This window comes from Oppia nitens, unplaced genomic scaffold (assembly GCF_028296485.1).
Source record: "Oppia nitens isolate AA-2021 unplaced genomic scaffold, nextdenovo-longstitch-racon4-pilon3 scaffold2_pilon_pilon_pilon, whole genome shotgun sequence".
Lineage (NCBI taxonomy): Eukaryota > Metazoa > Arthropoda > Arachnida > Sarcoptiformes > Oppiidae > Oppia > Oppia nitens.
The window spans coordinates 8,125,754-8,153,347 of NW_026533210.1; the positions used below are offsets into that span (position 1 = coordinate 8,125,754).

General features: G+C 29.9%; 7 protein-coding genes across 7 annotated transcripts; 3 read left to right on the forward strand and 4 right to left on the reverse strand.

Annotated features, from left to right (window-relative positions):
* Positions 1-14: 14 nt before the first annotated feature.
* On the reverse strand, positions 15-1,080 carry LOC128954920 (cytochrome b-c1 complex subunit 7-like). Its single transcript, XM_054300534.1, has 4 exons — positions 826-1,080; positions 710-769; positions 410-603; positions 15-297 (listed from the first exon to the last, which is right to left on the reverse strand). The coding sequence occupies exons 1-4, from the start codon at positions 854-856 to the stop codon at positions 199-201; spliced, it is 384 nt and encodes a 127-aa protein (XP_054156509.1). The 5' UTR covers positions 857-1,080; the 3' UTR covers positions 15-198.
* Positions 1,081-1,494: 414 nt separating this feature from the next.
* On the forward strand, positions 1,495-3,046 carry LOC128954908 (protein phosphatase 2C 1-like). Its single transcript, XM_054300520.1, has one exon. It carries the CDS (start codon positions 1,631-1,633, stop codon positions 2,876-2,878), a length of 1,248 nt encoding a protein of 415 aa, XP_054156495.1. The 5' UTR covers positions 1,495-1,630; the 3' UTR covers positions 2,879-3,046.
* Positions 3,047-5,717: 2,671 nt separating this feature from the next.
* On the reverse strand, positions 5,718-7,661 carry LOC128954922 (phospholipase A and acyltransferase 2-like). Its single transcript, XM_054300536.1, has 3 exons — positions 7,165-7,661; positions 6,711-6,800; positions 5,718-6,047 (listed from the first exon to the last, which is right to left on the reverse strand). Exons 1-3 carry the CDS (start codon positions 7,564-7,566, stop codon positions 5,829-5,831), a joined length of 711 nt encoding a protein of 236 aa, XP_054156511.1. The 5' UTR covers positions 7,567-7,661; the 3' UTR covers positions 5,718-5,828.
* Positions 7,662-9,598: 1,937 nt separating this feature from the next.
* Positions 9,599-14,642, forward strand: LOC128954901 (serrate RNA effector molecule homolog). The gene is made up of 8 exons (XM_054300509.1): positions 9,599-9,734; positions 10,137-10,299; positions 10,369-10,683; positions 10,767-10,940; positions 11,954-12,656; positions 12,717-12,857; positions 12,930-14,056; positions 14,415-14,642. Exons 2-8 carry the CDS (start codon positions 10,172-10,174, stop codon positions 14,473-14,475), a joined length of 2,649 nt encoding a protein of 882 aa, XP_054156484.1. The 5' UTR covers positions 9,599-9,734; positions 10,137-10,171; the 3' UTR covers positions 14,476-14,642.
* Positions 14,643-14,667: 25 nt separating this feature from the next.
* Positions 14,668-15,564, reverse strand: LOC128954923 (zinc finger protein 706-like). The gene is made up of 2 exons (XM_054300538.1): positions 15,261-15,564; positions 14,668-15,034 (listed from the first exon to the last, which is right to left on the reverse strand). Exons 1-2 carry the CDS (start codon positions 15,393-15,395, stop codon positions 14,936-14,938), a joined length of 234 nt encoding a protein of 77 aa, XP_054156513.1. The 5' UTR covers positions 15,396-15,564; the 3' UTR covers positions 14,668-14,935.
* Positions 15,565-16,693: 1,129 nt separating this feature from the next.
* On the forward strand, positions 16,694-18,870 carry LOC128954909 (ethanolamine-phosphate cytidylyltransferase-like). The gene is made up of 5 exons (XM_054300521.1): positions 16,694-17,293; positions 17,397-18,001; positions 18,079-18,233; positions 18,431-18,562; positions 18,631-18,870. The coding sequence occupies exons 1-5, from the start codon at positions 17,229-17,231 to the stop codon at positions 18,835-18,837; spliced, it is 1,164 nt and encodes a 387-aa protein (XP_054156496.1). The 5' UTR covers positions 16,694-17,228; the 3' UTR covers positions 18,838-18,870.
* Positions 18,871-19,646: 776 nt separating this feature from the next.
* On the reverse strand, positions 19,647-23,033 carry LOC128954900 (protein argonaute-2-like). The gene is made up of 4 exons (XM_054300508.1): positions 21,140-23,033; positions 20,437-21,074; positions 20,199-20,356; positions 19,647-20,120 (listed from the first exon to the last, which is right to left on the reverse strand). Exons 1-4 carry the CDS (start codon positions 22,778-22,780, stop codon positions 19,822-19,824), a joined length of 2,736 nt encoding a protein of 911 aa, XP_054156483.1. The 5' UTR covers positions 22,781-23,033; the 3' UTR covers positions 19,647-19,821.
* Between the last annotated feature and the right edge of the window lie 4,561 nt (positions 23,034-27,594).

Below are 27,594 nucleotides of genomic sequence, written 5' to 3' on the forward strand. Positions count from 1 at the left end.
TATTTTTTCCGCAATTAAAACGTTTTATTTATTTATTTAATCTATATTTTTATTATTATAATTTAGACTAAAATAAAATTGAAGACACTTTACAACTAAATTTAACTCTAATTAATTAATTTTTGTAATGAAACAACAAAACCAATAATTTGAAAACAATTATATCTGGATAGAGATGACCACCAAATGATAGCCCCATCACTTGCTCATCAGGAACTCCTGCCACTGTTCCTTCTCTTTCTTTTCTTTTAAAATCTCTCTAATATACGGCTCAAGAAATCGGCCTTTGGTTTCATCCTAAGACAAACATAAAACACCATTAGTTAATAATCCAATCAACTGAATGATCAATAATCAAGAAATCAATCACTAATCAAGTGAGTGATCTCTCTCTCTTTCTGTCTCTTACCTCTTCAAAAGTGGGTCTTTCATTCAGTGGAACCGCTGCTTTGGTTATCTCCAACTGTTGGCTACGAATGTTTCGATAGACATACTGGTCGTACTCATCGGGCGGCAGTCGACGCAAAGCTTCGTCATAGAGTGGTTCGTCAGATGGATGAAAGGTATAGACACCCAAACACAAGAAGTCGTTTTGGTAGAGACCTAATAATTATAATAATTATTATTATCGGATCGGATCAGATCAGGTGATAAACAAACAAAACAAAAATTAGTTCAATTCAAGTGTCCATTCAATTCAATTTCTAACCGAATTTATTATATCCCTGAAGATTGTAATACCACTTACGGAACGGCTTGTGTTTGATCCCTGTTTGTTATAACAGACAAATAAAAAGTTTATCTAATTTTAAGATCATATCTTACATTGTCTGAGAACACCAGTGACCCGAACCATGTCTTGATTGATGACTATTTGATTGTTTGTTTTTTGCCACAAGAAGTATCAAATCAAACACCAATTCAAAGATTTTTTTACAAATGACACCAAAATGTCTGCAAAAAAACAACAATTGTTTTCTCAATACAAACCCCAATATTTCAGATGTTTTTTTGGTACTTTTTATGACAATATAAGTACTATGTATTCATATGTTGTAAAAAGTGCTAAATTGTTTGTCAACTATTTTGGTGGTACTTTCAGCAATGCTGTGACAATCAGTGATGACTTATAATAATTAAGAATTTTTAAAAAATGTAAATTTATATTAAATTCTTATTTTTTCTATTATTTATATTTCAAATAAAATGCTATAAAAATTCAATTCAATTTACATTTAACTTTATTACCAAATGTTAAAACAAAATATTTTGTATTAAACTTTATCTTAAATTATTATTGAAGTGATAACTCAAGAGGTTTTACAGTTAATTTCTTATGAAATATTTTAATGTTTTAATTATTATAGATTTGATTAAATCGGTTATGAGTTTAGAATTTAAATTTGAAAATCTCGTGAAAACTAAAATAAATTTTAGTTATAATTCGCGTAATTTTAATCTCAAAAACATTGTTATAAAATCGTGACAACAATTAATAGTAAGTATTTTAACAAATAATTCAAAATTATAGCCAAAAGAGATAATCGTTATTAAAGACCAACTAATAACTGAAAAACATTTTATTAAGAGATTATCATTTAAATCATAAATTAGTGGTCAAACAAAAGAAATGGGCGAAACATATCTGAAACAATGCATATCAAGGCCTGAATCTGAAGACGGAAAGGGACCCAACATATCATACGGCGCCTCATCAGTACAGGGCTGGCGATCCACTCAAGAGGACGCACACATATGTTTGCCAAAGTTTGACAAAAACGCCAGTCTGTGGGCTGTTTTCGACGGACATAATGGCGCAGAAGTGGCACAATTGGCGTCAAAACTCTTACCGAATATGATATTAAAGAATAAGAACTACAAAGAAGGCAAATACGAAACGGCACTTCAGGACTCATTCATGCAATTTGATGACCAACTTCTCGAATTGGAAACCGTCAACAAAATGATATCAATACGCAAACAGTACACACAAGTGCCCATCGACCGAAAAAATGCACCGGCAGTGGCCAGTGGTTGTACGGCTATTGTTGTACTTATAAAAGATGGCATCGCATATGCGGCCAATTTAGGAGATTGTCGGTGTATTCTATCACGAAAAGGCAGAGCATATCCATTGTCCAGTGACCACAAACCGGAAAATACTGACGAAAAAAGTCGCATTAAGAACGCCGGCGGACAAATCATTTGCGGTCGCATTAATGGCGGTGTAAACGTTTCGCGCGCTTTTGGTGACCATCACTACAAAGGTAACACTGAACTGCCAAAGAAGGAACAGATGATCATTGCTTTGCCCGACATAAAGACAGAACAGTTGACATCAAACGACAACTTTATGGTACTCATATGCGATGGCATCTGGAATACCATTTCTGTTGAGGAAGTTGTTCTATATGTCAACAAACGAATACCAAGAGTTGCTGTTTTGTCCAAAATATGCGAAGAAGTATTCAAACAGATATTGCCGACAACTATGCCTACCCATGGAATCGCCGGTAAAGACAACATGACGTTTCTGATCGTCAAATTTGAACCGAATCTGATTAATACAAATCAAGTACAGAAGCCAAACACTACCACCAATACGGCCATCAAGAGAACCAATAGCAAAGATTCAGTAGTATCTGTACAACCGGGTGGTCAGACAAGAGTCTGTCTAAACGTACTCAAAGATGATGGTACGGTTGTGCCATTGGCTAATCCAGATAACTTTGCAAAAGTTGAGATCAATATTACACTGACAAATGTAGAAGAATCAGAACCAGTAGAAGACATACCTGAAGATTCTAACCAAAGAGTTAAGAAATATCGGCAGACGAAAGATGAGGAAAAAGAAAAAAAAAGGAAAGCAAAACATTAGACACATTTTCAAGGATCACAATATCAAGGCTACCAAAGTATCTCTACTGTATATAAACTGTACAATCGATTGGCACTAACATCTTCAATATATAGCATTAATACACAAATTCAATATCAATTAATCAGATTTCCTTGATATGTTTAAAAAAGAAAAAATAAATATTAATAAATAGATAACTATTGTAATATTCATTGATTATTAACTAATAATTGAAAATTTATTAACGTTTAATTAATACTGCATTTGTCTTTATATTATTATTATATTGTATTATATATACCGTATATATATATATATAGTTATTATTTGTCAAGAATTTATGCAATTTTTTATAATAATATAAGCAGATTATTAGACAACATTTCAATATAAAACAAGTATGAATACCAATATATATACATTTCATAATACATTGATTTTTGGTATTTTATTTTTAATGTTTATCATTATGCAGTAAATCTAATAAAATCAATACTTTTTAAAAAGTATGACTAAATATTATATAAGTACAGAATATTTAAAATAACAAATAAATTAATGAACATTTTATTAAATAACAATATCCGATAATAATCAATATTCTAACATTTCTATATATAATGATAATAATAGTAATAATTATCATTATAACCAATTCATAACAATTTTAATAAAATATTCAATAGACTATACATAATTATATGTTGATAATTTTGTTTCAAGGTATAACATTTTTAAAAATAAATTTTTCAAACCATTGTAATATTACTAATACAAAGATTCAGAAATAATCAAATAATGTAATATTAAATTAATACATAGCAAATAAACAATTGATATTATAAGTTGAATGAACAAATTATACGATTTACTTATAAAATATATATATAAATATAATGATATAAATAGTAATTTTTTAATATTGTGTTCAATAAAAGTTCATTATACCGTATTATTCTATAATTATAATAATCAGTGATTATAATTAAGAAATTTATTTATTTATTTTTTAATTTAATTATTTAGAAAATATGAAGAGTTCAGTTATATAATAAAACCATCTGATATTATTTTAATACTATCATTTTTATACTGTAATGTTTTATACAGTATAATATTACACAATCAACTAATATGATCAACATATATGATAACAATCAACTAACAAAAAACATTTGGCAAAGTGTTCAAACAAAACATATAAAAAGTATTTAAAAAAAACTTTAAATAAACTCAACATTTTTCATGTTTTACAAAAATAGTATTTCCAAGAGTTCACTATATTATTATTAGTTTTTTGTTCAATTATTTATAAAGATATATATATATAAAGAGTTGCAATAATAATAATAATAAATTCATATGTTTTATCTTAACATTCAAAAACACTGCTGACTTAAAAGTATTTATATAAATTGTATTTCGAGGCCAACTCTTTTCACTTATTTTTATATTTATCACTATATATATCAAATTATAAATTATAAAATGTATATATAGTTAGTTATTAGTTATTATTTTACAACAAAATCACTGAAAATATATTTTCAAATCAATTACTTGTGTCATAAATTATATTACAGTAATTGTACATTGGTTGCTAATTTCTAATATTGCTAGTATATATTGTATTTTATTTTTACCATTATCGTTTAGTTTTGTGGCTATTTTTTTGTCATTGTTTGTATATTTTTATATATTTTTTTTATAAACCTATCTTTTTTATTCAAGCAAACATACCATAACTAATGGTAAGCATATCTTTCTTTTTTCAATTTGCTTAATGATTTAGTACAAAAAATTGTTTGTTAAAATAATGTTGCTTATTATTATTATTATTATTATTATTATTACTGTAAATGTAGAGTGAAATAAAAAAATAGTATTATACAAAAATCATTAAATTAACCAGAGTCACTCCCATTATTATTATTATCAATATTCTATATAAAGTAGTATTATAAGCTCAATAATAATTTATATAATCTATAGTACAGTATATTTATTTAATACAGATGTATAAGTGTTTATTTATTTGCCAATAAATGATAATAAAAAATTATTTTTTTTGTGAATTTATCAATATAAAAAAATATGTTTATTGTAATGTTTATACTACTAGTCAAGTCTATTTATATTTAAAATGTTTGCAATATTTTTTCAAACAAAAAAATCATCAAAATAAGCTCAGTGTATATACAGCTCAAATATTCAAAAAATGATTAGACATACAGTATAGAGAGAGATATTAATACATATTGTATTAAGAGATCTAATTTATTTATATATTAAAAAAGGCTATAAATAAAAAAAAGTGTGTTCATGTATGGTTAAATTGACATAGATTTGAGTACACTATATATGTTTAATATAATTTATATATTATTATTATTATTATTAATAATAATAAAAATTAATAAGGAATTCACTTTTAAATTACTTAAATATTTACAAAAATAAACAAAAAGTATGTGCAATATATATAATTTATATTAATTCAGATAACAATATTTTATATTATATTATATTCATAGCAATATATAAGTTTATTAATCGTTTTAATAGTTGTATAAATCATTAAATATTTATATTTCGCAGAAAAACAATTAAAACCTTCAATTAATTCGCACAAAATGTAAGCAAATACTACAGAAAAAGATGTGCGATATATATATATAACTATTAAATGACTGAAAATTTTTGCTGATTTTTTTCACTCAAATAATTAATACATAAAATATAATAATATATAAGTATTTAGAATATTAATTGAATGAATGACATTCATTATAATGAGGTAACCGTTATATAGTGGTAGTAGTAGTCGATAACATAAAAAATAAATATTAAAATCACACATCAATATATATATAAATATATATATATCCTTAAAAAACATGTTGATTGCAAAATCATAACGAAATTTACAACAACAAAATCATATACTATATTGAATTTTTTTAAACACTTAGATTACATGAGTGACCTCTGTTTGACTGCTGGCCGACGTTAGCTGACACGTGCCGATAGAGTTTGAACGCAACTCATTGAGTGATGGACTTCCCGATTGTTGTCCGGGACTGTTGAGCACTTCATTAAGTGTGTTGACCATAAAACTGTGGCCATCGGAGATCGAGTCCTTATGCTCTCTCCTAAGGGCTCGTATTGCTGATAGAGCTACCGCTGCCTGTAATATATATATATGATTTTTAAAAATAAATTTAAGTATTTTAGTGTACATGTATTGAATATATATTATTAACAGTTTTTCTAACTCCTTCTCTATTACAGTCAATTGAAACAAAAATATTTATTACGAAACAAAAATTTTAAGTATTGTAATAATAATAACACAATTAACAATTTAAGAGTACACAATAAATTTACTATTGTATAATGGGTGTAAATTTATTAACACTACCGTAAAATTAAAAATAAAAAAATCAGTTGATTGAAATAAAAAACATTAGAGTATAATATAAAGTTAGATAATTTTATAGTAACACTTTTAATTATAAAAAAGATAAATAAATTTACCAGTACAAATTTACAATATAATTGTAAACACATTATATATTAAAAAGTTTTTTCATCAATAAACTATAGATAATATATATATAAATTTATATATACAGTTAAAATTTAATAATCTTAATAATAAAGTGCTATCTAATTAAAATGGTATATAATATTGAAGAGAAAAAATAACAGTTGACTCAACAAAATACAGTATAAAGTCAATACTGTAGGTTTGATTAGATTAAATATATATATATATATATATATATATATATATAGTATATATACTGTACTTATGTGTATAGATATGGTAGGTGACAACACAACATACCTGATCACTCCATGGCTGTCCATATTTCCATTGAGTCAAATAGTGTTCGCAATTTCGGGTCAATAAATTATAGTCGACTGTTGAGCCAACCTATCATTAATTGAGAATTAAAGCAATAATATATTAGATATTGTATACGCAATTCATTTTTATTATCAACTAATTTAATAATATATCATATCATATATTATTACTGCTATAATACAATTGTTTTTATGTAATAAAACATAAAACTCTTATATATATTAACTCAAACACTGATTAGATAAGAAAAGTCGACTACTTATACAATACAATGCAATTCAATTGCAAGTCATGTCAATTGTTTTATAAATACCATTATTATAAAACCCTATCAATACTAATACCTGTACTAAAAAATCTATTAAATTAATAGATTTATTGGAAAACAACACCAAAAAAAGTAAACCAATTGATAATTATTATTACTAACCATAGCATTGGCTTCTTTGACCACTAAGTCGGCGGGTAAGGGCTGAAGACAGCGCTCTTTGACCGGAACCTCCTTATTGTTAACCCGACAATAGTTATCGCCGGCAACATCGGTCAACAGTGACCTACGGACAATAGCTTCTTCATTGTCTGGTAAATCGTTGTCGTCATCGCCGACCACATCGACCACTTGTCCATCGCCCACATAGATAGCCCAATGGGTATATAGCATGCGATCAATCTCTATGATATCGGCCAACTCGGGCGTCAATTCAGAGGCCAACCTATACGAACCCAATTGGAGCCGCAATTGATTAATATTATGATTATTACTATTATTATTATTATTATCTGAAGACATCGTTAGCAGCACTTCCACAGAATAATAGTTGCATTCATTCATATAAATTAGTGAATAAATAATCAGTGATTCATAAAAACTTTTAGTTTTGTTTTTCTCACTCTCTCTTTCTCTCTCTCTATATATATATATATATATATATATATATTTGACACCAAAAAAAATTACAGATAATTTCGATTAACTGTTTTGTAAATATTAATTGTAATTATTATTATTATTTTGTGATTGAATTAAATAACAGAAAACTGTTTATATTTCTCTATCTCTATATAACAAACAAATCTATCTCTCAATAATAGTCAGTCAATAATAATAATGAGAGACAAACACCAAAAAGTACTGCAAAAAAATGTTGTGCAAAGCAATAATGCCCAGACATATGCATATAATCTGGACTATCATTGGCTACAATACAACACATAAGACACTCCCCGATCCAACACAAGGTCTTACATCAAAACATTATATTGTGTTATGCAATACATACTACAAACACACTAAACGATAGCAACAAAACACTACTCAATTCAATCTTAATGTTAATCTCTCTCTCTCTCTCTCTCTCTCTCTCTCTCTCTCTCTCTCTCTCTCCTCTAAATCATTTACTCCATTCACTCACTTACCCAGACATCACTTGATGACTGGATGTCTAATATATACTGTATATTGAAAAGTAATATAACTTTAGCTAAAAAATAAATAAATAAATATCACATGCATACCAACTTTATTTTTAATTTTTTTTATTTATTTCTAAAAGCATTACAAAAAACTAACAAATCATTAAAATATTTTTATTACTTCTGTATTATTGAATAAACTAATAAACTAATGAATGAATGAATTTTATTTTGATTAATCGCATGCATATTATTATTAATAATGATATTACTGTACTAATGATACAGTGATTAATAATTATATAATATCATTGATTAGTATTATATTATCTGCAAATAGTAGTTAACTTATAATTTATAACATATGATTGTGTTTATATACATTATAATACAACTTATGTAAAGTAATTTTAATCAAATCAAATTGAAATGCTCTGTCGATTCATTTTTTGATAACCAATGAAAAACTTTTTTTTATTTAATAAATTCAATTTATAGTCAATTATTTGATTATTATTATTATGGGATATACCATGTCATCAAATTAACAGCTGATTTATATAAATATTTTTTTAATAAGTACAGTATTTGCTATCTATTAAGTTATTAACTTATAAGTTATAACTTTTAAAAAATCTACAATTCAATTAATTTCCAGATTTGTATGATTTTAGTTAAATAATAATAATTTATTATTATTATTATTATAGTCATCATATATTTCTATAGACTCATACTTTTTTATTTGTATGACAATTATTGTATATATAATTTACTCATTCAATGAACATCATTGAAATATCAATGCTATTTCCGATTTGCTATTTTGAAAATAAAAACTGCTATTTATTGGTATAAATAATCAATCATTGAATTGAATAAACAAAATATAACATCAATTAAACTCATGATTTGCTAAGTTTGCTAAAAAATTGTTTATAAAAATACTAAAGCAAACAATAAAACTATTAAAAAAAAGTTTAGGGTTTGCCTCTCAAGCATAGCATTGAACACTACAATGTACTGTACATTACTGTACATTATTATTGCTAATTATAATTAATTGTTTGACTCATTGTGTGTGTGTTATAAAAATATAGGGGTCATTGGGGGCACATATTTTGGACGTCATTATTGGGTGTATCCAATAGGCCTTAACAGCATAGAGTAGTGAACAATGCGGTATGAATGGATTGGGTAACGGGATTACAATAATTGTGGGAATTAAAATAACAATTATTTAATATTATAATTTTTAGTCATTTAAATAAGATAAATATTAAATTTCTTAAAATTATTAAAGTTAACAAAATGCATGATATTTATTTGTAATAATAATAATAATTTACATTTAGTCGTAAGGTTATAAAAAAAATATCGGTTTAGGATTGGTATATAGTAGTGAACATCTATTTTGTGAACACACGTCTAGTGTTAGAGTGCATTGTCTATGACTGGTCGGCAACTCAATAGATTGAGTGACACAACACACACACACTTAAGCATTGAATTGAATACTATTTTTGTGTTTTTTATTGTAAGTAAAAATAAATTTAAGTTTCGATTAAAGTGACAATTAATTTAAATGTGAGTATATTTTTGAATACAATATGTGTATAATATTTGGTTACTTTTTTTTTGAATGTCAAATGCATTGAAAAATTAATGTTTTATTTAACTAACAATTGTATTGACAATCGATTGAATAAATTTTAAAAGTGTTTTATAAATATATTGTGTGAATGAGTGATACATTGAATACAGTGTCGCCATTACTATACACTTACAGTGCATTGAATTTGAAAATCACTGAATATTTTTATTATATGATATTAACTTAAAATATATTTTTATTGCTTTTTTTTAAAAAAAATAAATAATTGTTTTTAAATTATTTGCTTTACATTTGACACCAAATATTTGTATTTCAATTTTTTATGAGATATCATATAATTTTTTGTTTTATTTAAACATTTAATGTATTAACAGTCTGTTTGAGAGTTTTTTGTCGCGACATATAAACAATGGGTGACAGCGATGACGACTTTCCCGATCGGCGCGGAAGTGGTAGAGATAAGTTCAGACGCGAGAGAAGCGACTACAACGACCGGAACTCATCAAACAATAGGACCCGAGAGGATTGGACCGATCGGTAAGCAAACACACACCCGAGTGGCCGCTTAGAGATAACCTTCTGATTGTATTCGTTTGTGTCGAGTAGTCGCGAGAGTGGCGGTGCCGGCGGAGGCGGTTCGTGGGGTAACCAGAATAGAGACCGTAATAATCAACGGCGCGATAACTATCGCGACAACTACTCGTTAGGTCAAACCGTTAATCAGCGTCGCGACCGCTATAGTCCGGCCGATCGCAGCAACGATATGAGTCCACCGATGAAACGGATGAGAAGCGCTCGCGATTGGGAGGACAGGACTCCATATCCTAACTATGATATGGGCGCCGGCTATGGTGGTCATCACAACTCGACTAATTGGAGCCATACAGACAATAGTGGACCTAATCATCAAAATCAACACCGGTTTGTATATTATTTGAATATTATTTTAAATTTTGTTAAATTTTGAATTAAAATAATAAACAAAATATGAATTGTGGTGATAGTGAGGGCGATACCGGTCCCACTCAACCAGCTATGATGACATTCAAGCATTTCTTGGGCACTCAAGATGATGGCATTGATGACCAAATTGCTGTTAAGAAGTATAATGAATACAAATTGGATTTTAAGAAGAGACAAATACTTGAGTTTTTTAACGCTCATAAAGACGAGGAATGGTAAGGAATGGGAGGACCGATGTGTCACTCATTATATATATATATTTATATATTATTATTAATCATTCATTACTTATTATTGCATATAATTTATTAAATATTTTCTTCCAAAAAGGATAATAATATATAACCAAAAAGATATATATATTTTTTATTTTGTTGTCTAAAATACGTTATACAACAAATCATTTTTATATTAAATTGTTTGTTAAGAGAAAAAATATAATATATTGCTTACATATAAAAATGAACTAAATTTTTTTTGAGACAAAATACATAATTTTGTGATTAATATCTCGGAAAGATTTGATATATATATATATATATTAAAAAGTTGTTGTAATATTTGATATTATTATATTTTGTACGGAAAAATCGGTGATTCATTTTAATTGTTTGATTCAATTGATGATATATAACGCGAAATATATAAATTCTTTAAACTGTTAATCAAAAAATAACAAATATATATTATAAATAATTTGTTTAATCAATTTATACAATGATTATTGCAAACACATATTATGCTAAAAACAAAATACAGTATAATATTTCAAAGAGTAAATATATATAAATATTTGATTTTTATTTGATTTAATATTTAATTCACAAATAATATAATAATCTCTTCAAAACAAATGAATGCTTAAAAGTGTTTTCATAAATATATATATATATTATAAACAAAAGTTATTATATTTTACAAAACAAGTAAATTTCTTTTAAAATCGTTTTTTAATTTAGTGTTAATTATAACACAAATGTATTCAAATTTTTCGACTATAAATTAATCCCAATTGTTGGTTGAGGTGAGACTTAAATTCAGGAGATTTTATAATAAAATATAATCATTATTTGTATCAATTTTTTTTAATTAATCGATATTTAATTTTTATAAAGCTTTCACTTAATGGTTAATTATATTTTAAAATGTTTTTTATCTTAAATCTTATTATCGACTAATTATTAATAATTGTATGATTTTGTATAATTTGTTTGCAATGAACTGTTAGGTTTCGGAGCAAATATCATCCGGAAGAGTTTGAAAAGCGTAAACAAGAACAGTCTGCAGCACTCAAGAAACGATTGGATGTCTTCCTCGACTTATTGGCTAATAATTGGATCGATTCGGTCAGTATTGATGTCGAAAAGGCGAGTCAAATCATTCGGTTATTAGACGCGGCTGTTATTAAGCTCGAAGACGGAACCGATTTTGATCTGAAATCGTTGGACGAAAATTTTGATGAACCGAAATCTTCTGAACCTGATTTGTCATTGTTTGCGGTCGAAGTTGAAAAACCAGTTAAACCAGTGTCCGATAAAAGCGAGAAAGAAGCGGGAGAAGAGTCGGATAACGATGATGTCAATAATGATAATGAAAACGCCACCGACAATGAACCAAAAGAAGAGAAAGAAGTCACCGAAAAGGATAACGATATTGATATTAAACCAGAAGCTGGAGATTCAATGGCCAGTCTTGAAGAAGGAGAGGCATCGATGGATGCAACCAGTGATGTAAAGACAGAAGAAGATGTGGAATCTAAAGTAAAGACTGAAGATGAACAGGAAGACTTGACACCGAAAGCTAATAATAATACTAATAATAATAATAATAATAAAATGGATGACTCAGAAAAACCACGAGCTCTTCATAAAACTTTGTCAGTATTTATGCGTAATCTCGCGCCGTCTATATTAAGACAAGAGATAGAAGAGGTATTTCAAATGATTGGAAGTTTTTCTGTAAATATATTTAAAACTAAATTTGTATTTTAGTTGTGCGGTCGTTATCCCGGTTTCTTACGTCTTTGTATCGCTGATCCTACATCTGAGCGACGATTTTTCCGTAGAGGTTGGGCAGCATATGATCGATCGGTTAATATTCGTGAGATTTGTTGGTCATTGAATAGCATTAAAGTGAGTTATCGTTAATAAAAAATAATGATTTTTATTCATTATTTAACTAAATATATCTATTTTTATGAATAGTTGAGAGACACAGAACTCAATGTAATTGTAAATCGAGATTTGAATCGACGAATTCGTTCGGTTAATGGCATCGCTTCCCATAAGAATGTAGTTCGCGCTGATATAAGACACGCGGCAAAGATTGTCCTTAATTTAGATAAACAAAAGAAGCTCTGGGAAGACGAAACTAATGATAACAAAGAACTAACAGAATCTAAGCCTATGTTTGGATTTACATCGAAAAATCCTTTACTTAAGAATATAACTGATTATCTAATCGAAGAAGCGTCGGCTGAAGAGGAAGAACTTTTGGGCACATCAGAGATCGGTGAAGTCGAAGATGGAGAGGAAGGACAGAACAATGGTCCAGCACTTGATAGAGACGAGAATTTGATTAAAGTTTTGGATCGATTGCTGTTATATTTACGAATTGTTCATTCAGTCGACTATTACAATCATTCAGACTATCCCAATGAAGATGAAATGCCTAATAGAATAGGTATAATGCATGCCAGAGGAATGTCATCAACGGCCAGTCGAGTTACACAACAAGAGATCAATGAGTACACGAAAAACTTTGAGACAAAGATACAGCCATATCTTTTGCCGCCAACAGTTGTTACCGAAGAAGAAGCTCAAAAGTTAGGTCTTAAAGATACCGAAGTCGAGGCCGAAAATTTTATCAAAGCTAATATCCAAGAGATTTCTAAAGACAAATGGCTTTGTCCTCTCTCGGGAAAGAAGTTTAAAGGACCAGATTTTGTGCGAAAACATATTCTTAATAAACACAACGACAACATTGAAGAGGCAAAACAAATTGCTGTTTATTATAATAACTATGTATTTGATCCCAAGAGACCACAACTCCCTGAACATCCCAGTAATAGGCCTCAAACTAACACAAATCGTGGAGATGGTAATAGCATGGGAATGGGAGGTGCTATGTCTCATGGATATATGCCGCACGGTCCCGGCCCTTATCCGCCACTACCATATATGGCTCCTGGCTATGGCCCGAGAGGTCCTCCAATGATGGGTCCTATGATGGGTTATGGCAGAGGCTACCCACCGATGGGCGGTCCGATGCACGACGGATATGGCAGAGGACTTATGGGTCAACCGCAACAACAAAAGCCTAGATTTACGCGGTAAGTGTTTTTTAATGATTAGATTTAATTATTTTTATGCCTATATAATGGATTCTTATGGAACCCATTGATGAATGAAACTCTTATAGAAATATCGTTGCTTATGACGACATTGAAGATTATTAGACAAATTGACGACAAATAGACATTGTTTTCACACACACTCTTGTGTCGCAAACCGTTGGGTGGTTTCCCACTCTTTTTTCTTCTTCCCATTTCGTCTACAATTTTCTGCGATTATTTTGCATTGATTTTGGAAATAAGATTATAATTTAAAACTAATAATAATTGATATATTATTTAAATGTTTATAATTTTTTGAAAGCTTATGTTATTTATATATAAACTGAATTTACAGAAAGCGAATCAATTATCGAGATCTCGACGCTCCCAATGATGACAACACTGACTTCAACTAAGATTAAAAGATAACTTCTTCTAGCAATACATAATTGCTTTTCAAATCAAATCACTTGAATCGATGTCTCCTTTTATTTTGTTTCTCTCTGTCTATTATCAGTTGACTATTACCTAACGTTAAGAAAATAGTCGTTTATTGATATTATAATTATTATTTAATTTAGATACATATCTCATACTTACTAAAAAATGACATTAAATTAATTTGTTTTTTAATCATTTATTGTATTTTTTATACACTTATATTTTCAATTGTGAAAAACATTTATTATTATTATTATACAGTAATTATTGTTAATCTATTAGAACTTATTTTTTGTTTGTTTTAATTTCTTTTTTTGTTTGTTGTCGACGAATAACTTCATGTTTTTTTGTATACAAATTAGTCTTAAAAAATAACACTTTAATTATTGTTTGAATAAAATAATTGAAAATATCTTGAAATTTTAATGTTGTATTTCAATTGGCGACGACATCTTTAAGCGATTCCGGTAATTCAGACTTCGGGTGTTTGTTGACGAAGTGTTGTTTATAGGTTTTGGGGTCAGGCATCTGACTCTGCAATCGTGTCAATACATTATTATTATTATTATTATTATTATAAACAACCAATTATTATATAATATATATATATATATAACACACCACTGATTAAAAGTTACAATAAATCTTAGACTGAATCTACTTAATAATAATACTAATAATAAAAGCCATCAAAAATTTATTGTAACACCGGATCTAACCATCATATCAGTGGTGTGTATGTGTCTGTCTTCAGGCATACCTTGCAGACCGAGCACTGGAAGGTAAGCGCCGCCTGAGCCGCCTTTTTCTGGTCGTGACTCTCGGCCTTCTTTGCGTCCGCGGCTCGTTTGGCATTCTTTTGTTGCGATTGGATCTTTTGGTGTCCTCTGGCCATTGTCTTCACCGCACTATTGTCTTTATGATGGGTTTTGACACAACTGTTTCACTGTTTTGAGTCACACTTTGCAAAGCAAACAACACATTAACGACAATCAGGATATACTATACTATACTATACTATACTATACAATGAACTCTCATTACTCGCTCTATTAGATTACAACATAACTATAAAGTGTTAGCACTACTAAAGCTACACATTGTTTAGTAATATACAGTACATCCAAAGTATAGCATACAGTTTATGGGATATTAGTATTAGTACTCATTAATCAATAGAAAGGATATATTCTGATACAACGTTACTATAAATAACAACAAATAAATCATAAAACTTAACCATTTGTTGCTATAAATTTAGTTTTATATACTAATTAAAGTCTAATAAAGACTATTAATTATTAGTAATTAATAAATATGAATAATAATTATTATAAGCAATAAATATTTTAATTATGCTCTGACTTATAAAAAGATACCATTTTTTTCTATTAAATATTTTTGAAGTTATATTCTAAATATACAGAAAAAAATTTTAGTAATCAATATATGGAGTATTATAATGTATTATAATATTTATATCAAATAATTTAATGTGTGTTTAATTAGTTTTAAAAATCAATATTTATTTTTTACAATCTATTTATGGGATAAAGAAATTTTACAAGAATTTAATAATTCATTTTTAAAAACATAATTTTTCAGATAATTCGCGGAAAATAAACAAAATAATTGATAATTTAATAATAGATTCAATAAAATCAATAATACCAAGGATTTCACAAGTTTTTTGGTTTAGGGGATAATGGAGGGGAGGAGGGGGGGGGTAAGCTGACAAAAATTTTGGTGATGGGATACTGGGTGGGTGTCAGCTTTTATTGCATTTTAAGCTATAATTTTTTCTAATTTCCGAAAAAATCTTCTAAATCTTGGTCTCTGGGGGGGGGGGTAGGCCGGCCTAACCCCAAATTGCAACCCTGCAATGTATTGTACTGTATATTTATCGATAAGTTTATATCTACTAAATATTACTGTATAAATAATTGTTTAAATTATTTATAATAATAAATAAGATTTCTAATAATGTAATTATTTCTAATAATAAATTATATTTCACTCAAAATCTAAACTATGATATTATTATATTGAACTTCAAACTAATGCAAACTTTACAACAAAAATAGACACAAATAAAACTATAAGTTTTTGTAAACTATTAAAAACAAACTGATATTAATTTATAATAAAAAAACAAATACGTGTTTTAATATGGCCAATAACTATTGATCCAGTGGGCGCCCACCTACTACTGGGCCCAACATTTTTGAATAAATCGTACAGTTATTACAGTGCTATATGAGTATGTATGGTATGTGTGGCACACATAGGATTGCATAATGTGTTCACATGTTTGCAAATTTCAATAGTCATTGAATCATATGATGATTGCATAGCAATACAGTATTAATATTATACAGTAGTAGTCAACGCATTGCCTAAATGGCTACAATCTGTCGCATTCACGATAATCACATTTTTATTATTGACTGTTATATACATTGTATATAATATATGACTGACTTGAGTGGCGGAACCAATTGCAGTGATGTTTTGTTTAGACGACTAATCATTGGAAAAAAATCTCTTGTGATTATAATTCGCTCTGATTTTTACATATATTTTCGCAAAATATTATATTGAAGTTATTATCACAACATTTGATTCAATCAATCAAAAGACACAAACCATCAGATTGTTTGCAAACTGCAGTCGTAATCGACTTAATAAATAAAATATCAATTGAATTGAATTTTATTAAACAAAAATTATGGCAAACAAGTCAACAACAGAGACCAACAATGGCAAAGAAGTACGTGTTTGGTGCGATGGATGGTATGTATTGATGTATACACCGGTTAGGGTGTGTCACGAGGATATGTGAACCGGTATTTCGGGTTTATTTTTTAACTGATAAACTCCTCTCGTTTTTCTTCAGCTACGATATGGTCCACTTCGGTCACGCAAATCAGTTACGTCAGGCCAAAGCAATGGGCGATCGGCTTATAGTTGGTGTCCATTCGGACGCCGAAATAAATCTACATAAGGGTCCACCCGTTTTCAACGAAGAAGAACGATATAAGATGGTGTCGGCCATCAAATGGGTCGACGAAGTGGTCAAAGACGCACCGTATATAACCACATTGGAAACGTTAGATCAATATCAATGCGATTTCTGTGTTCACGGCAACGACATCACACTGGATGCCGATGGCTTAGACACATATCGATTTGTCAAAGAGTCTGGTCGTTATCGGGAATGTAAGCGTACTGAAGGCGTGTCGACTACCGATTTAGTCGGACGAATGCTATTGTTAACGAAAACACATCACCGACAAAGTGGCCCAACAGAGGATCTGCCCGATAGTGAACATACGGCTAACTTTAGCCGACAGATTAGTCGCGACTCATCAGCGCACAGTCCGTGGACGGGAATCTCGCAATTTTTGCCGACCACTCAAAAGATTATTCAGTTTGCCGAAGGAAAGGAACCGAAACCAAACGACCGCATTGTTTACGTCGACGGAGCTTTCGATTTGTTTCGTAAGTATTGATTAATTCACTAATTATATGATTTTGATTTTGTGATTACAAATGATTTTTTATTTTTCAATGTGTAGACGTCGGTCACATAGACTTCTTGGAAAAGGCCAGAAAAGAAGGCGATTATCTTATAGTTGGTTTACACACTGATCTGGTAGTCAATAGATACAGGGGTTATAACTATCCGATTATGAATCTACACGAGAGAGTCCTATCAGTGCTCGCTTGTAAGGTATGAATGAAATCAATTCATTTATAATAAATATTTTTATTAAATCATATAAAATGCTAAAACAGTAATATGATTACGCTATGATTTTTTTTGTAGGATATCAGTATAATTTAGATAATAAATCAAATTTGATAAACAAATTAATAACAATAGATAACATTGTATATAATTTATTTTTTTTTAATTTATGACATTAGTATGTCAATGAAGTGGTTATTGGTGCTCCATATAGTGTGAAAAGTGATTTAATGAATCATTTTAAAGTCGATATTGTTATCAAAGGAAACACCGAAATACATCCCGATGTCGATGGCTCGGATCCATATGAAGTAATTCACAATTGGTTTTAATATATAGTATCGATAATAATCCATATTTTATATATTTTTTACTGAAGATCCCGAAACAGTTGGGCAAATATAAAGTTATCGATAGCGGCAATAGTTTGTCCACTTTCAATATTGTCGACCGGATTATTGCCAATTCAGTGGATTTCAGACTGAGAAACAAGAATAAGGAAAAGAAAGAAATTGATTTAATTCTCCGATTAAATCAAGAAAAAGACAAACAAAATGGTTTGAACAGCAATTCAAACGAGCATTAGTTTGGTTTTTATCAAAACAAAAAAGATTGACTTCTATTTAGTCATTTTATGTTTAGAAATCAGTTTTTAAAAATATATATATTTTAATTTGTTTTATAATTTACACTTATATATATAAACATATAGTTATAGTCACAGACTCATCCATTAATTATTAATAATATTTGAGTCATAAATAATCATAATATATATTTTTTATTACCGTTTATTACCGTAATATTTTTTAACAATGAAGTCACAGATTATTGATCTCTTTTGATAGTGATTTTAAATATAAAATTTTAATATATATATATATTGAAAAATTATTATCGAAACATTTATAGTAGTGAATGATAAATTGGATATTTCAATGAAATAATTATTAAATTGTAAAATAATATGTGTTATAAACCAAAGCAAAATTACGATATATATTGTTTGTTATATTTTATTATATATATTATATGAATTATTTACATAATAAGAGACTGAAAATGTTTTTAAATGTAGTCACATAAATTGTGATAATTTTTAGTTTTTTTTAATAATTTTAATTTTGTTAATCATTCGTATGTTTTATAAGTTATGCAAATATTTCTTTTTTGTTTATTAAACAATAAAATTTATTAAACATTCATTTATTACATTAGTAAACAATTTATTCGTAAAATTTGTATTAAATAAAATAAATAGTATCTTTGTTAAAATCTCAATAACATTAAACATTAAAAAATAAATAAAATAAATAGTATTATTCAAAAAACACTTTTTTAAAAAGAGACAATAAATGTATAAAAATAAATAGAAATATATATCAGAATTTAGATCACATTATGTGAACAAAACGAGTAAATAATAATTAGTAAATTAATGGGTATTTCTTTGAAATAAAACCAAAATAACAAATAAATGATAAGAATTTTGTTGAAAAAATAAATTAAATTAAAACGAAATAAAAGATTTGCAAAGAGTTTATGGACATCTTCTTCTTCTTCTTCTTCTTCAGCAGAAATACATCGAACTCTTGCGGTCGAGTCTGACGTTAATCTTTTGGCTTAGATTCTCGAAGTTGGGAACAATTCGTTTCGATAGACGAACGTTAGGACTGCCGCCAGAAGATCCCGAATCCGAATCACCCGACGAACCATTGATGTGTCCGCGCGCTCTATGAGCGGCCAGATGTGCGTAATAAACGGGAGATGGTATCGACACGGATCGGGTGCATCGGGCATAAGTATGACACAAATAGTAGGTTAGCTCATGGAGTTCATCTGCGCCGAACCTGTTCTCATCGTAAAGAACTTTATGGGAAAAACAATAAATATATCGTTAATATCTTAGGAAACAATTTTTTTTGACTGAGATTTCATTATACAAACCATAATAATGTGACGGACGAGAAGTGCCCTGAATTCCTTCGTGCGAACACAAGAAGAAGTCAAAGTCGGTTGGATGAACCACAACGTTGTCCACTATAGTTCCCGGCGGTATGTTTTTGCCGCGACCGACGCCATCCTTTTCGTCGTCCGGAATGAATCTGCAAATTAAACGAATAATTTAAAGGATTATTATTTTGTGTCAAAACCATACGTCAGATGACCACTGACTATACCATACCTCGTGTGATGTCTCTTCTGGACGACAATGAATGTCAATTTCGGATTATAGCCGACTTTGAGTGCCTGAAACGCGCGCTTTATTTTTCTAATTTCAAAGTCCATGACATACATGAACTGTCCTTCGCTGACACCGTCGCGATAGAAGATAATTTCTTCGGGCAGCTCTCCGTTTTGACGCTCGTATTCACGGAGTAACTCATTGACCAATAGATCCAATTCATTGATGATCTCTTCGCGATATCGATGTTGGACGTTAACAGTGGCGTAATGTTTGACACAATTTGCGTCAATATTTCCGACAACTGCGGCAACCGAAGCGCATAACTTGTCCGATGGGGACGGATGGGCTACGTCGGCACCGATCACTAATGTCTTTTTTAGTGCCAAAAGTGGTGGCAATCGGGCGACACACATATTTTCGCCGCCAAGTTTTGTATTGATTTTAAGCAAAATATTTGTGGCCAACGATTGATTCATTCGCAACACATTCTGCTTTCGTATGCATTGTGTGGAGAGACCGATATCGATGTCACCGCACTTCTTGATCTCGTAATAGCATTCATCGGAATCAATACCCAAGAATACAAACAGTTCCACAGATCCATACTTTTCCTGTGCTCTGTCAAAGAGTTTATCCTAAAGACAGTTAAGGCGTCAAATGTAATGTAATGATCAAACAATATAAGTAAATGTATGCAAACCCTTAGCATTCCTCTCTGATATGTCATCTTCACTCTACACAACGGTTCATCGACATTCATACCCATTTGTTGGCCGTATTTCTTGATGGTGTCAATGAAATTGGATATTTGATAGTCGTCGAGATTCGCCAGATTAACAACAATCCATTTCTTAACGTCGACACACTTAAAGAACTGTCCGATACGCCACTTACCATCTCTCGGTTGACATTGTTTACCATTCTTCTCGAGCAGAACTGGTGCATCCAGAACTCGAGCAGACAATCCAATGGGTCGAGTACTGACTTTAACGGAAAACTCGTTCAGATATCGTAAGCACTTCGGGTTGAGTGCGACGTCTTTAGCGGCTTTTTCGATGATTTCAAAGCGCTCTTTAGGTTGCGTTGAGGCACAGATACGGATCATCTCTGCCTTTTGTAATGATGGAAGTGCTTTCTTCACGTGTTGATCTGTCACCAGTTTGCATACTTCTAGCGGAAAATATGTTGGTCGTGGACCCGATCGGACAACAATACAGGGCAGATATGGTGTCTTCAGTTCTTGGTATTCCTGTTTATAGTATTGGGCGACCGATACGTTTCCCTCGAACAGCTTTTCGCCTCTTCGGCCTCTTTTTATGAAATCAAAATAGATGTCTTGAGCCGACTCGCGAGATATGGCGTGAATTTTGTACTTCTTGTGAAAGCGAAGATGAGTTACTTCGATGAACAGACCTTTGAGTTCGCGTTCAATTCGCTTCCTCTCGAAGTCATTCCATTTGTATCGCATCAATGTTTCGCTTTCTTTGAACGGAAACATACTGCGGATGAAGTCCTCGACCGAACCACTCATCCAGAAGGCAGTACACGTCCGGTCGACCACCAGTTGTGCTCCAGAAATGCATGGTCTCAGCGATTGGTAGATACCATATGCCAATTGTTTGCCACCGCCGATCGGGATTCTCTTATCATAAGCGGCCGGATTGAACAGTGACTGACCGATTGTCACTTTGGATCCAACGAGTCCTTGTCTGAGAACAATGTTAAGAATTTGGATGTGTTCGAAGGGAATCGTATTTGTCTTCTTATCGAAGTAGAGCTTCAATGCGTTAAGACTTATAGTATTTCCCGTAAATTTGATTATAACAGCAAACTGGCCGTCAATTGCCTGTTCGTCGGTTACTTCGACCAAAATACGGGTCGGTTTGCCATCGGATGCGACTCCGATCAGTGGTCCACAAGTGAACATCGATTGTGAGCCGTCGTAAACGGGAGTTGTGTTGTAGAAGAGCTTTGCATACGACTGGTTCTCATCGATGGCTTTCTTAACAATCTTATGGCACATACTCTCTGAGAGTTTGCGAAATCTTCGTCTTTCATCTCCCGAAGCGCTGAGTTTGAAGGCTTGCGGCAGTCGCTCAATGGTTACCAGATATCGGTAAATAACTTTCTTGTGGTTGAAGTCAACGGCAAAATGGTTGGAATTGAGAACAATTCGGCGACCTTTTTGGCCAAATCCCGGTCGCGGGACAAACTGTGAACACGAAAGGAAGCGTTCGTTCTTCAGTTCCAAACCCGATCGCATGAGCGCTGTCTTCGGTGTTGGTTTGCCGCCCGTCAGTCCAGCACTCACTTCAAGCAAACTGTGAGGTCTCGGAGCCATCGATGACGATATGAATAAACGATAAGTAAAGAACTAATGATCAGACAATTTATGAAGTAATGGATGACTTAGTTTTGACGGTCAGAAGTATTGGATGAATAATGAATAAAAATAACTCAAAAGAATGAATGGTTTTTATAGTTTAAGAAAACCGTTTGAATACGTCTTCAGAGAAACTGATCAATCAATTGAATGACTTTTGAATTTGAATTTGAATTCGATTTTCGATTTCACGAAATTCATTAAACATTCGAATTTAAATTAAAATTATTTGTTAGAATACTTACTATTAATTGTTGTCACGATTTTATAACAATGTTTTTGAGATTAAAATTACGCGAATTATAACTAAAATTTATTTTAGTTTTCACGAGATTTTCAAATTTAAATTCTAAACTCATAACCGATTTAATCAAATCTATGATAATTAACGGTTTTATTCATAAGAAATTAACGATAAAAACTCTTGAGTTATCACTTCAATGATAATTTTAGACAAATATAATGAATTTTTTTTGAGTTAATATTTGACAATAAAATTAAAATGCAAATTGAATTGAATTTATTTTTAAAGAATTTTATTTGAAATATAAATAATAGAAAAGATAAGAATTTTGACAAAAATTTAATTCATTGACTCTTCAATTGAAATCTGAGACACACTTTGCTTTTTATACGAACACAACAATAATATCTCTCTCTCTCTCTACCAGACTATTGGCCGACAGACAGTCCAATCAGTCATCACAAGCCGTCGGCATACCATTGAGTGCACAAATACAACAAGTGATCCAACAGTCAAATCTTAGCAGAAATGAAATAATTCATAAATTAGGTGACACTCAGCAAAAGATTGATCAACAGATGAACCAATTGAAGGAATTGGAAAAAGCATTGAATGAAAAGATATTAAAGATTAACTTGAATTCACAGAAAAGCGAAAGAGAGGACAGAATTAATGAAATGAATAATTACTTCAAGAAAGTCAATGATGTCTACAGAAAAATTTGCCATCAAATATGTTGACATTGTTTTGCTTAAGAAATTACAGGTCACAGACGTCGACAGAAACATAAATGCATTGATGACTATTCATCACAAAGGAGTAGTCAAACTATTCTTTGCCATTCAACTCTCCGACGGAAATCTTCAGTTGTTTATGAAAAGAAAACTAAAGCAAATGATCGACGAAATAATGACAAAACAGTGGTTCAAGTCCTTCAGAAACACTGAACTACTTGCAGAGGAAGCACATCAGTCACGGACACATCAAAGCGTCTAATATCTTGATATTTGGCAAATAAGACGACAAAATTGTACTCAAACTCACAGACTTTGTGTTCGCAAAAATCGAAAGACAGGGCGAACTCAGCGAAGAACTCAAACAAATACTAAACGATCGGTTGGACGACGACATCATCGATATGTCGTTTCTGTTCAATGACTTGCTCTCTATCACCCAATTTGCCAAACAAGACACTCAACGATTGGCAAATGAAACGGTACACCAAATGATGGTCCAATTTACGGATGCATCACAAGAAGAGTTGAAAAAAATGTTTCATCTGATTATCTGAAATAAAATTCAGTAAACAAAACAAACTTTTCTTTTACTAAATGTTTGTTAACTAAAAAATAAATAACACTTTTTTAGTCACAAAAATTATTAGTTTAACTAAAAATAATTATAAAATAGTAATTTTTAATAAATTAATTACTAAATAAATAAATGATTGAATAAAACTTTTCGAGTTATCGATTGATTATTGCATTATTATTGATAAAATAACTAAACTTTATATTTAGAAAATTAAATTTTATTGTATACTAATTAATGATATAAAACTTAATATATTTAATATAAAATTCATAATTAAAATAATTCTACACTTTATTTAAATACGATATAAATTTGTCTTTTTCTTTATCAAATAATATTATAAATAAATTTTCATTTAATGATCAGATTTCTTGGCATTAATTCATTGTAAAGTCTAGTCATGATCTCAATGAATTGGCATTTCTCTTGACTGTCGATGAATTCAACGACAAATAGTCACCAGATTTATGGCCAATAACTCCATTTCACTCGACAGTATGTAATCGACTCTCAATTTGGTCAACGATTTCATTTCAATCAAGTTTTTGTCAAATAGTGAATACAAGTAAAACCGCTTAACAAATGCAAGACTTTTAGTTTGTCCAGATTTGCGTAACATTTTTGTTAACAATTTGGACAAAAATATGATTGACTTGACTTTAGATCGCATTAACACTCTATGTATAGGCCATTGATCTCAATGTCTGTCGGAAAATATCAAATGATTTAACATCAAAACGAAATGAATTCAACTCAAGATGCTTAACATTAATAGATAGCGTTTGGGATCCAATTGAAGACCATTGTCGGCGATCACTGATAAATAGTCAAGACTTTGACGATTACAAATTACTATTTGTGTCAAAGATAGCGAATGACAACTAATGGACAACTCTTGAAGTTGCAGAAGACAACAGATTTGAGAAAACATTTGATCGGATATATGATAGTCAACAGTGATTTATCAGTGATAACAATGTTTGGACATCTCTGTAGTCCAAAGAGTCACTGGACCAGACCAATCGATCTCCAGACTAATCAGCGAATCAGAAACCGATGCCAAAGCCGTATGCAATGGTTTAAAGTGAATGACTCGCAGTATCTGTAATACTTTGAAATATTGGATCAGTTGAGCGACGTTTTTGTGGATATCTTCCTCTTGAAAGTGGCACTCAATCGATAGATGACGAATGCGATCTCCGAAGAGGCGACCAATTGTTTGCAAGTCATTTAAATAATAGGTCAAGAAGTTGTTGGCCAAACACAGACACTCCAGTTTGACCAATGAGTTGGCCATTAACTCAATTGCCGTCAAATTCAGTTCTTAGTTGAGATAAAGACACCGAATGTTTGGACAATTGTCTATCACTGACTTCATGTCTACCAAACTTAAAATAGTATTTTTAGTGATGTCTGACTTAAGTCTCTGAACTCAATCGACTCGTGTATCTGATATTGTGGTCGACGAAAGAGTAGTTTTGTTTTGCCAAATCTAAGACACCGACGCTGCCGAAGAACCGAACGAATACATTGCTGAAACTGTTTTGATGTTATCTCCAATTGAAACAATTGACGACAATTGATATAATGAAGTATCAGTTCCAACACATCGTTACATAAAATCAAATAGTTTTTGTCACTATTTTTGTCCATTAGTTTAAAATGTGATAATTGTTTTGCAAATAAAAAAACGTTTTTATGATATTAATTGATTAATATTTTGTAATTATTAGTAAAAAGTATTTTAAATATTTGAATTACGGTACAAATCACGAAAAAATTCATAAACTAATCTAAAAAAAAAATTTCACCCCTTGTATTTGATTGCGTATAAAAATGAATAAATATTGTAACATTAGTATAAATGGTATTGAAAATTTCACCCCTTGTATTTGATTGCGTATAAAAATGAATAAATATTGTAACATTAGTATAAATGGTATTGAAAATTTCACCCCTTGTATTTGATTGCGTATAAAAATGAATAAATATTGTAACATTAGTATAAATGGTATTGAAAATTTCACCCCTTGTATTTGATTGCGTATAAAAATGAATAAATATTGTAACATTAGTATAAATGGTATTGAAAATTTCACCCCTTGTATTTGATTGCGTATAAAAATGAATAAATATTGTAACATTAGTATAAATGGTATTGAAAATTTCACCCCTTGTATTTGATTGCGTATAAAAATGAATAAATATTGTAACATTAGTATAAATGGTATTGAAAATTTCACCCCTTGTATTTGATTGCGTATAAAAATGAATAAATATTGTAACATTAGTATAAATGGTATTGAAAATTTCACCCCTTGTATTTGATTGCGTATAAAAATGAATAAATATTGTAACATTAGTATAAATGGTATTGAAAATTTCACCCCTTGTATTTGATTGCGTATAAAAATGAATAAATATTGTAACATTAGTATAAATGGTATTGAAAATTTCACCCCTTGTATTTGATTGCGTATAAAAATGAATAAATATTGTAACATTAGTATAAATGGTATTGAAAATTTCACCCCTTGTATTTGATTGCGTATAAAAATGAATAAATATTGTAACATTAGTATAAATGGTATTGAAAATTTCACCCCTTGTATTTGATTGCGTATAAAAATGAATAAATATTGTAACATTAGTATAAATGGTATTGAAAATTTCACCCCTTGTATTTGATTGCGTATAAAAATGAATAAATATTGTAACATTAGTATAAATGGTATTGAAAATTTCTTGTATTTGATTGCGTATAAAAATGAATAAATATTGTAACATTAGTATAAATGGTATTGAAAATTTCACCCCTTGTATTTGATTGCGTATAAAAATGAATAAATATTGTAACATTAGTATAAATGGTATTGAAAATTTCACCCCTTGTATTTGATTGCGTATAAAAATGAATAAATATTGTAACATTAGTATAAATGGTATTGAAAATTTCACCCCTTGTATTTGATTGCGTATAAAAATGAATAAATATTGTAACATTAGTATAAATGGTATTGAAAATTTCACCCCTTGTATTTGATTGCGTATAAAAATGAATAAATATTGTAACATTAGTATAAATGGTATTGAAAATTTCACCCCTTGTATTTGATTGCGTATAAAAATGAATAAATATTGTAACATTAGTATAAATGGTATTGAAAATTTCACCCCTTGTATTTGATTGCGTATAAAAATGAATAAATATTGT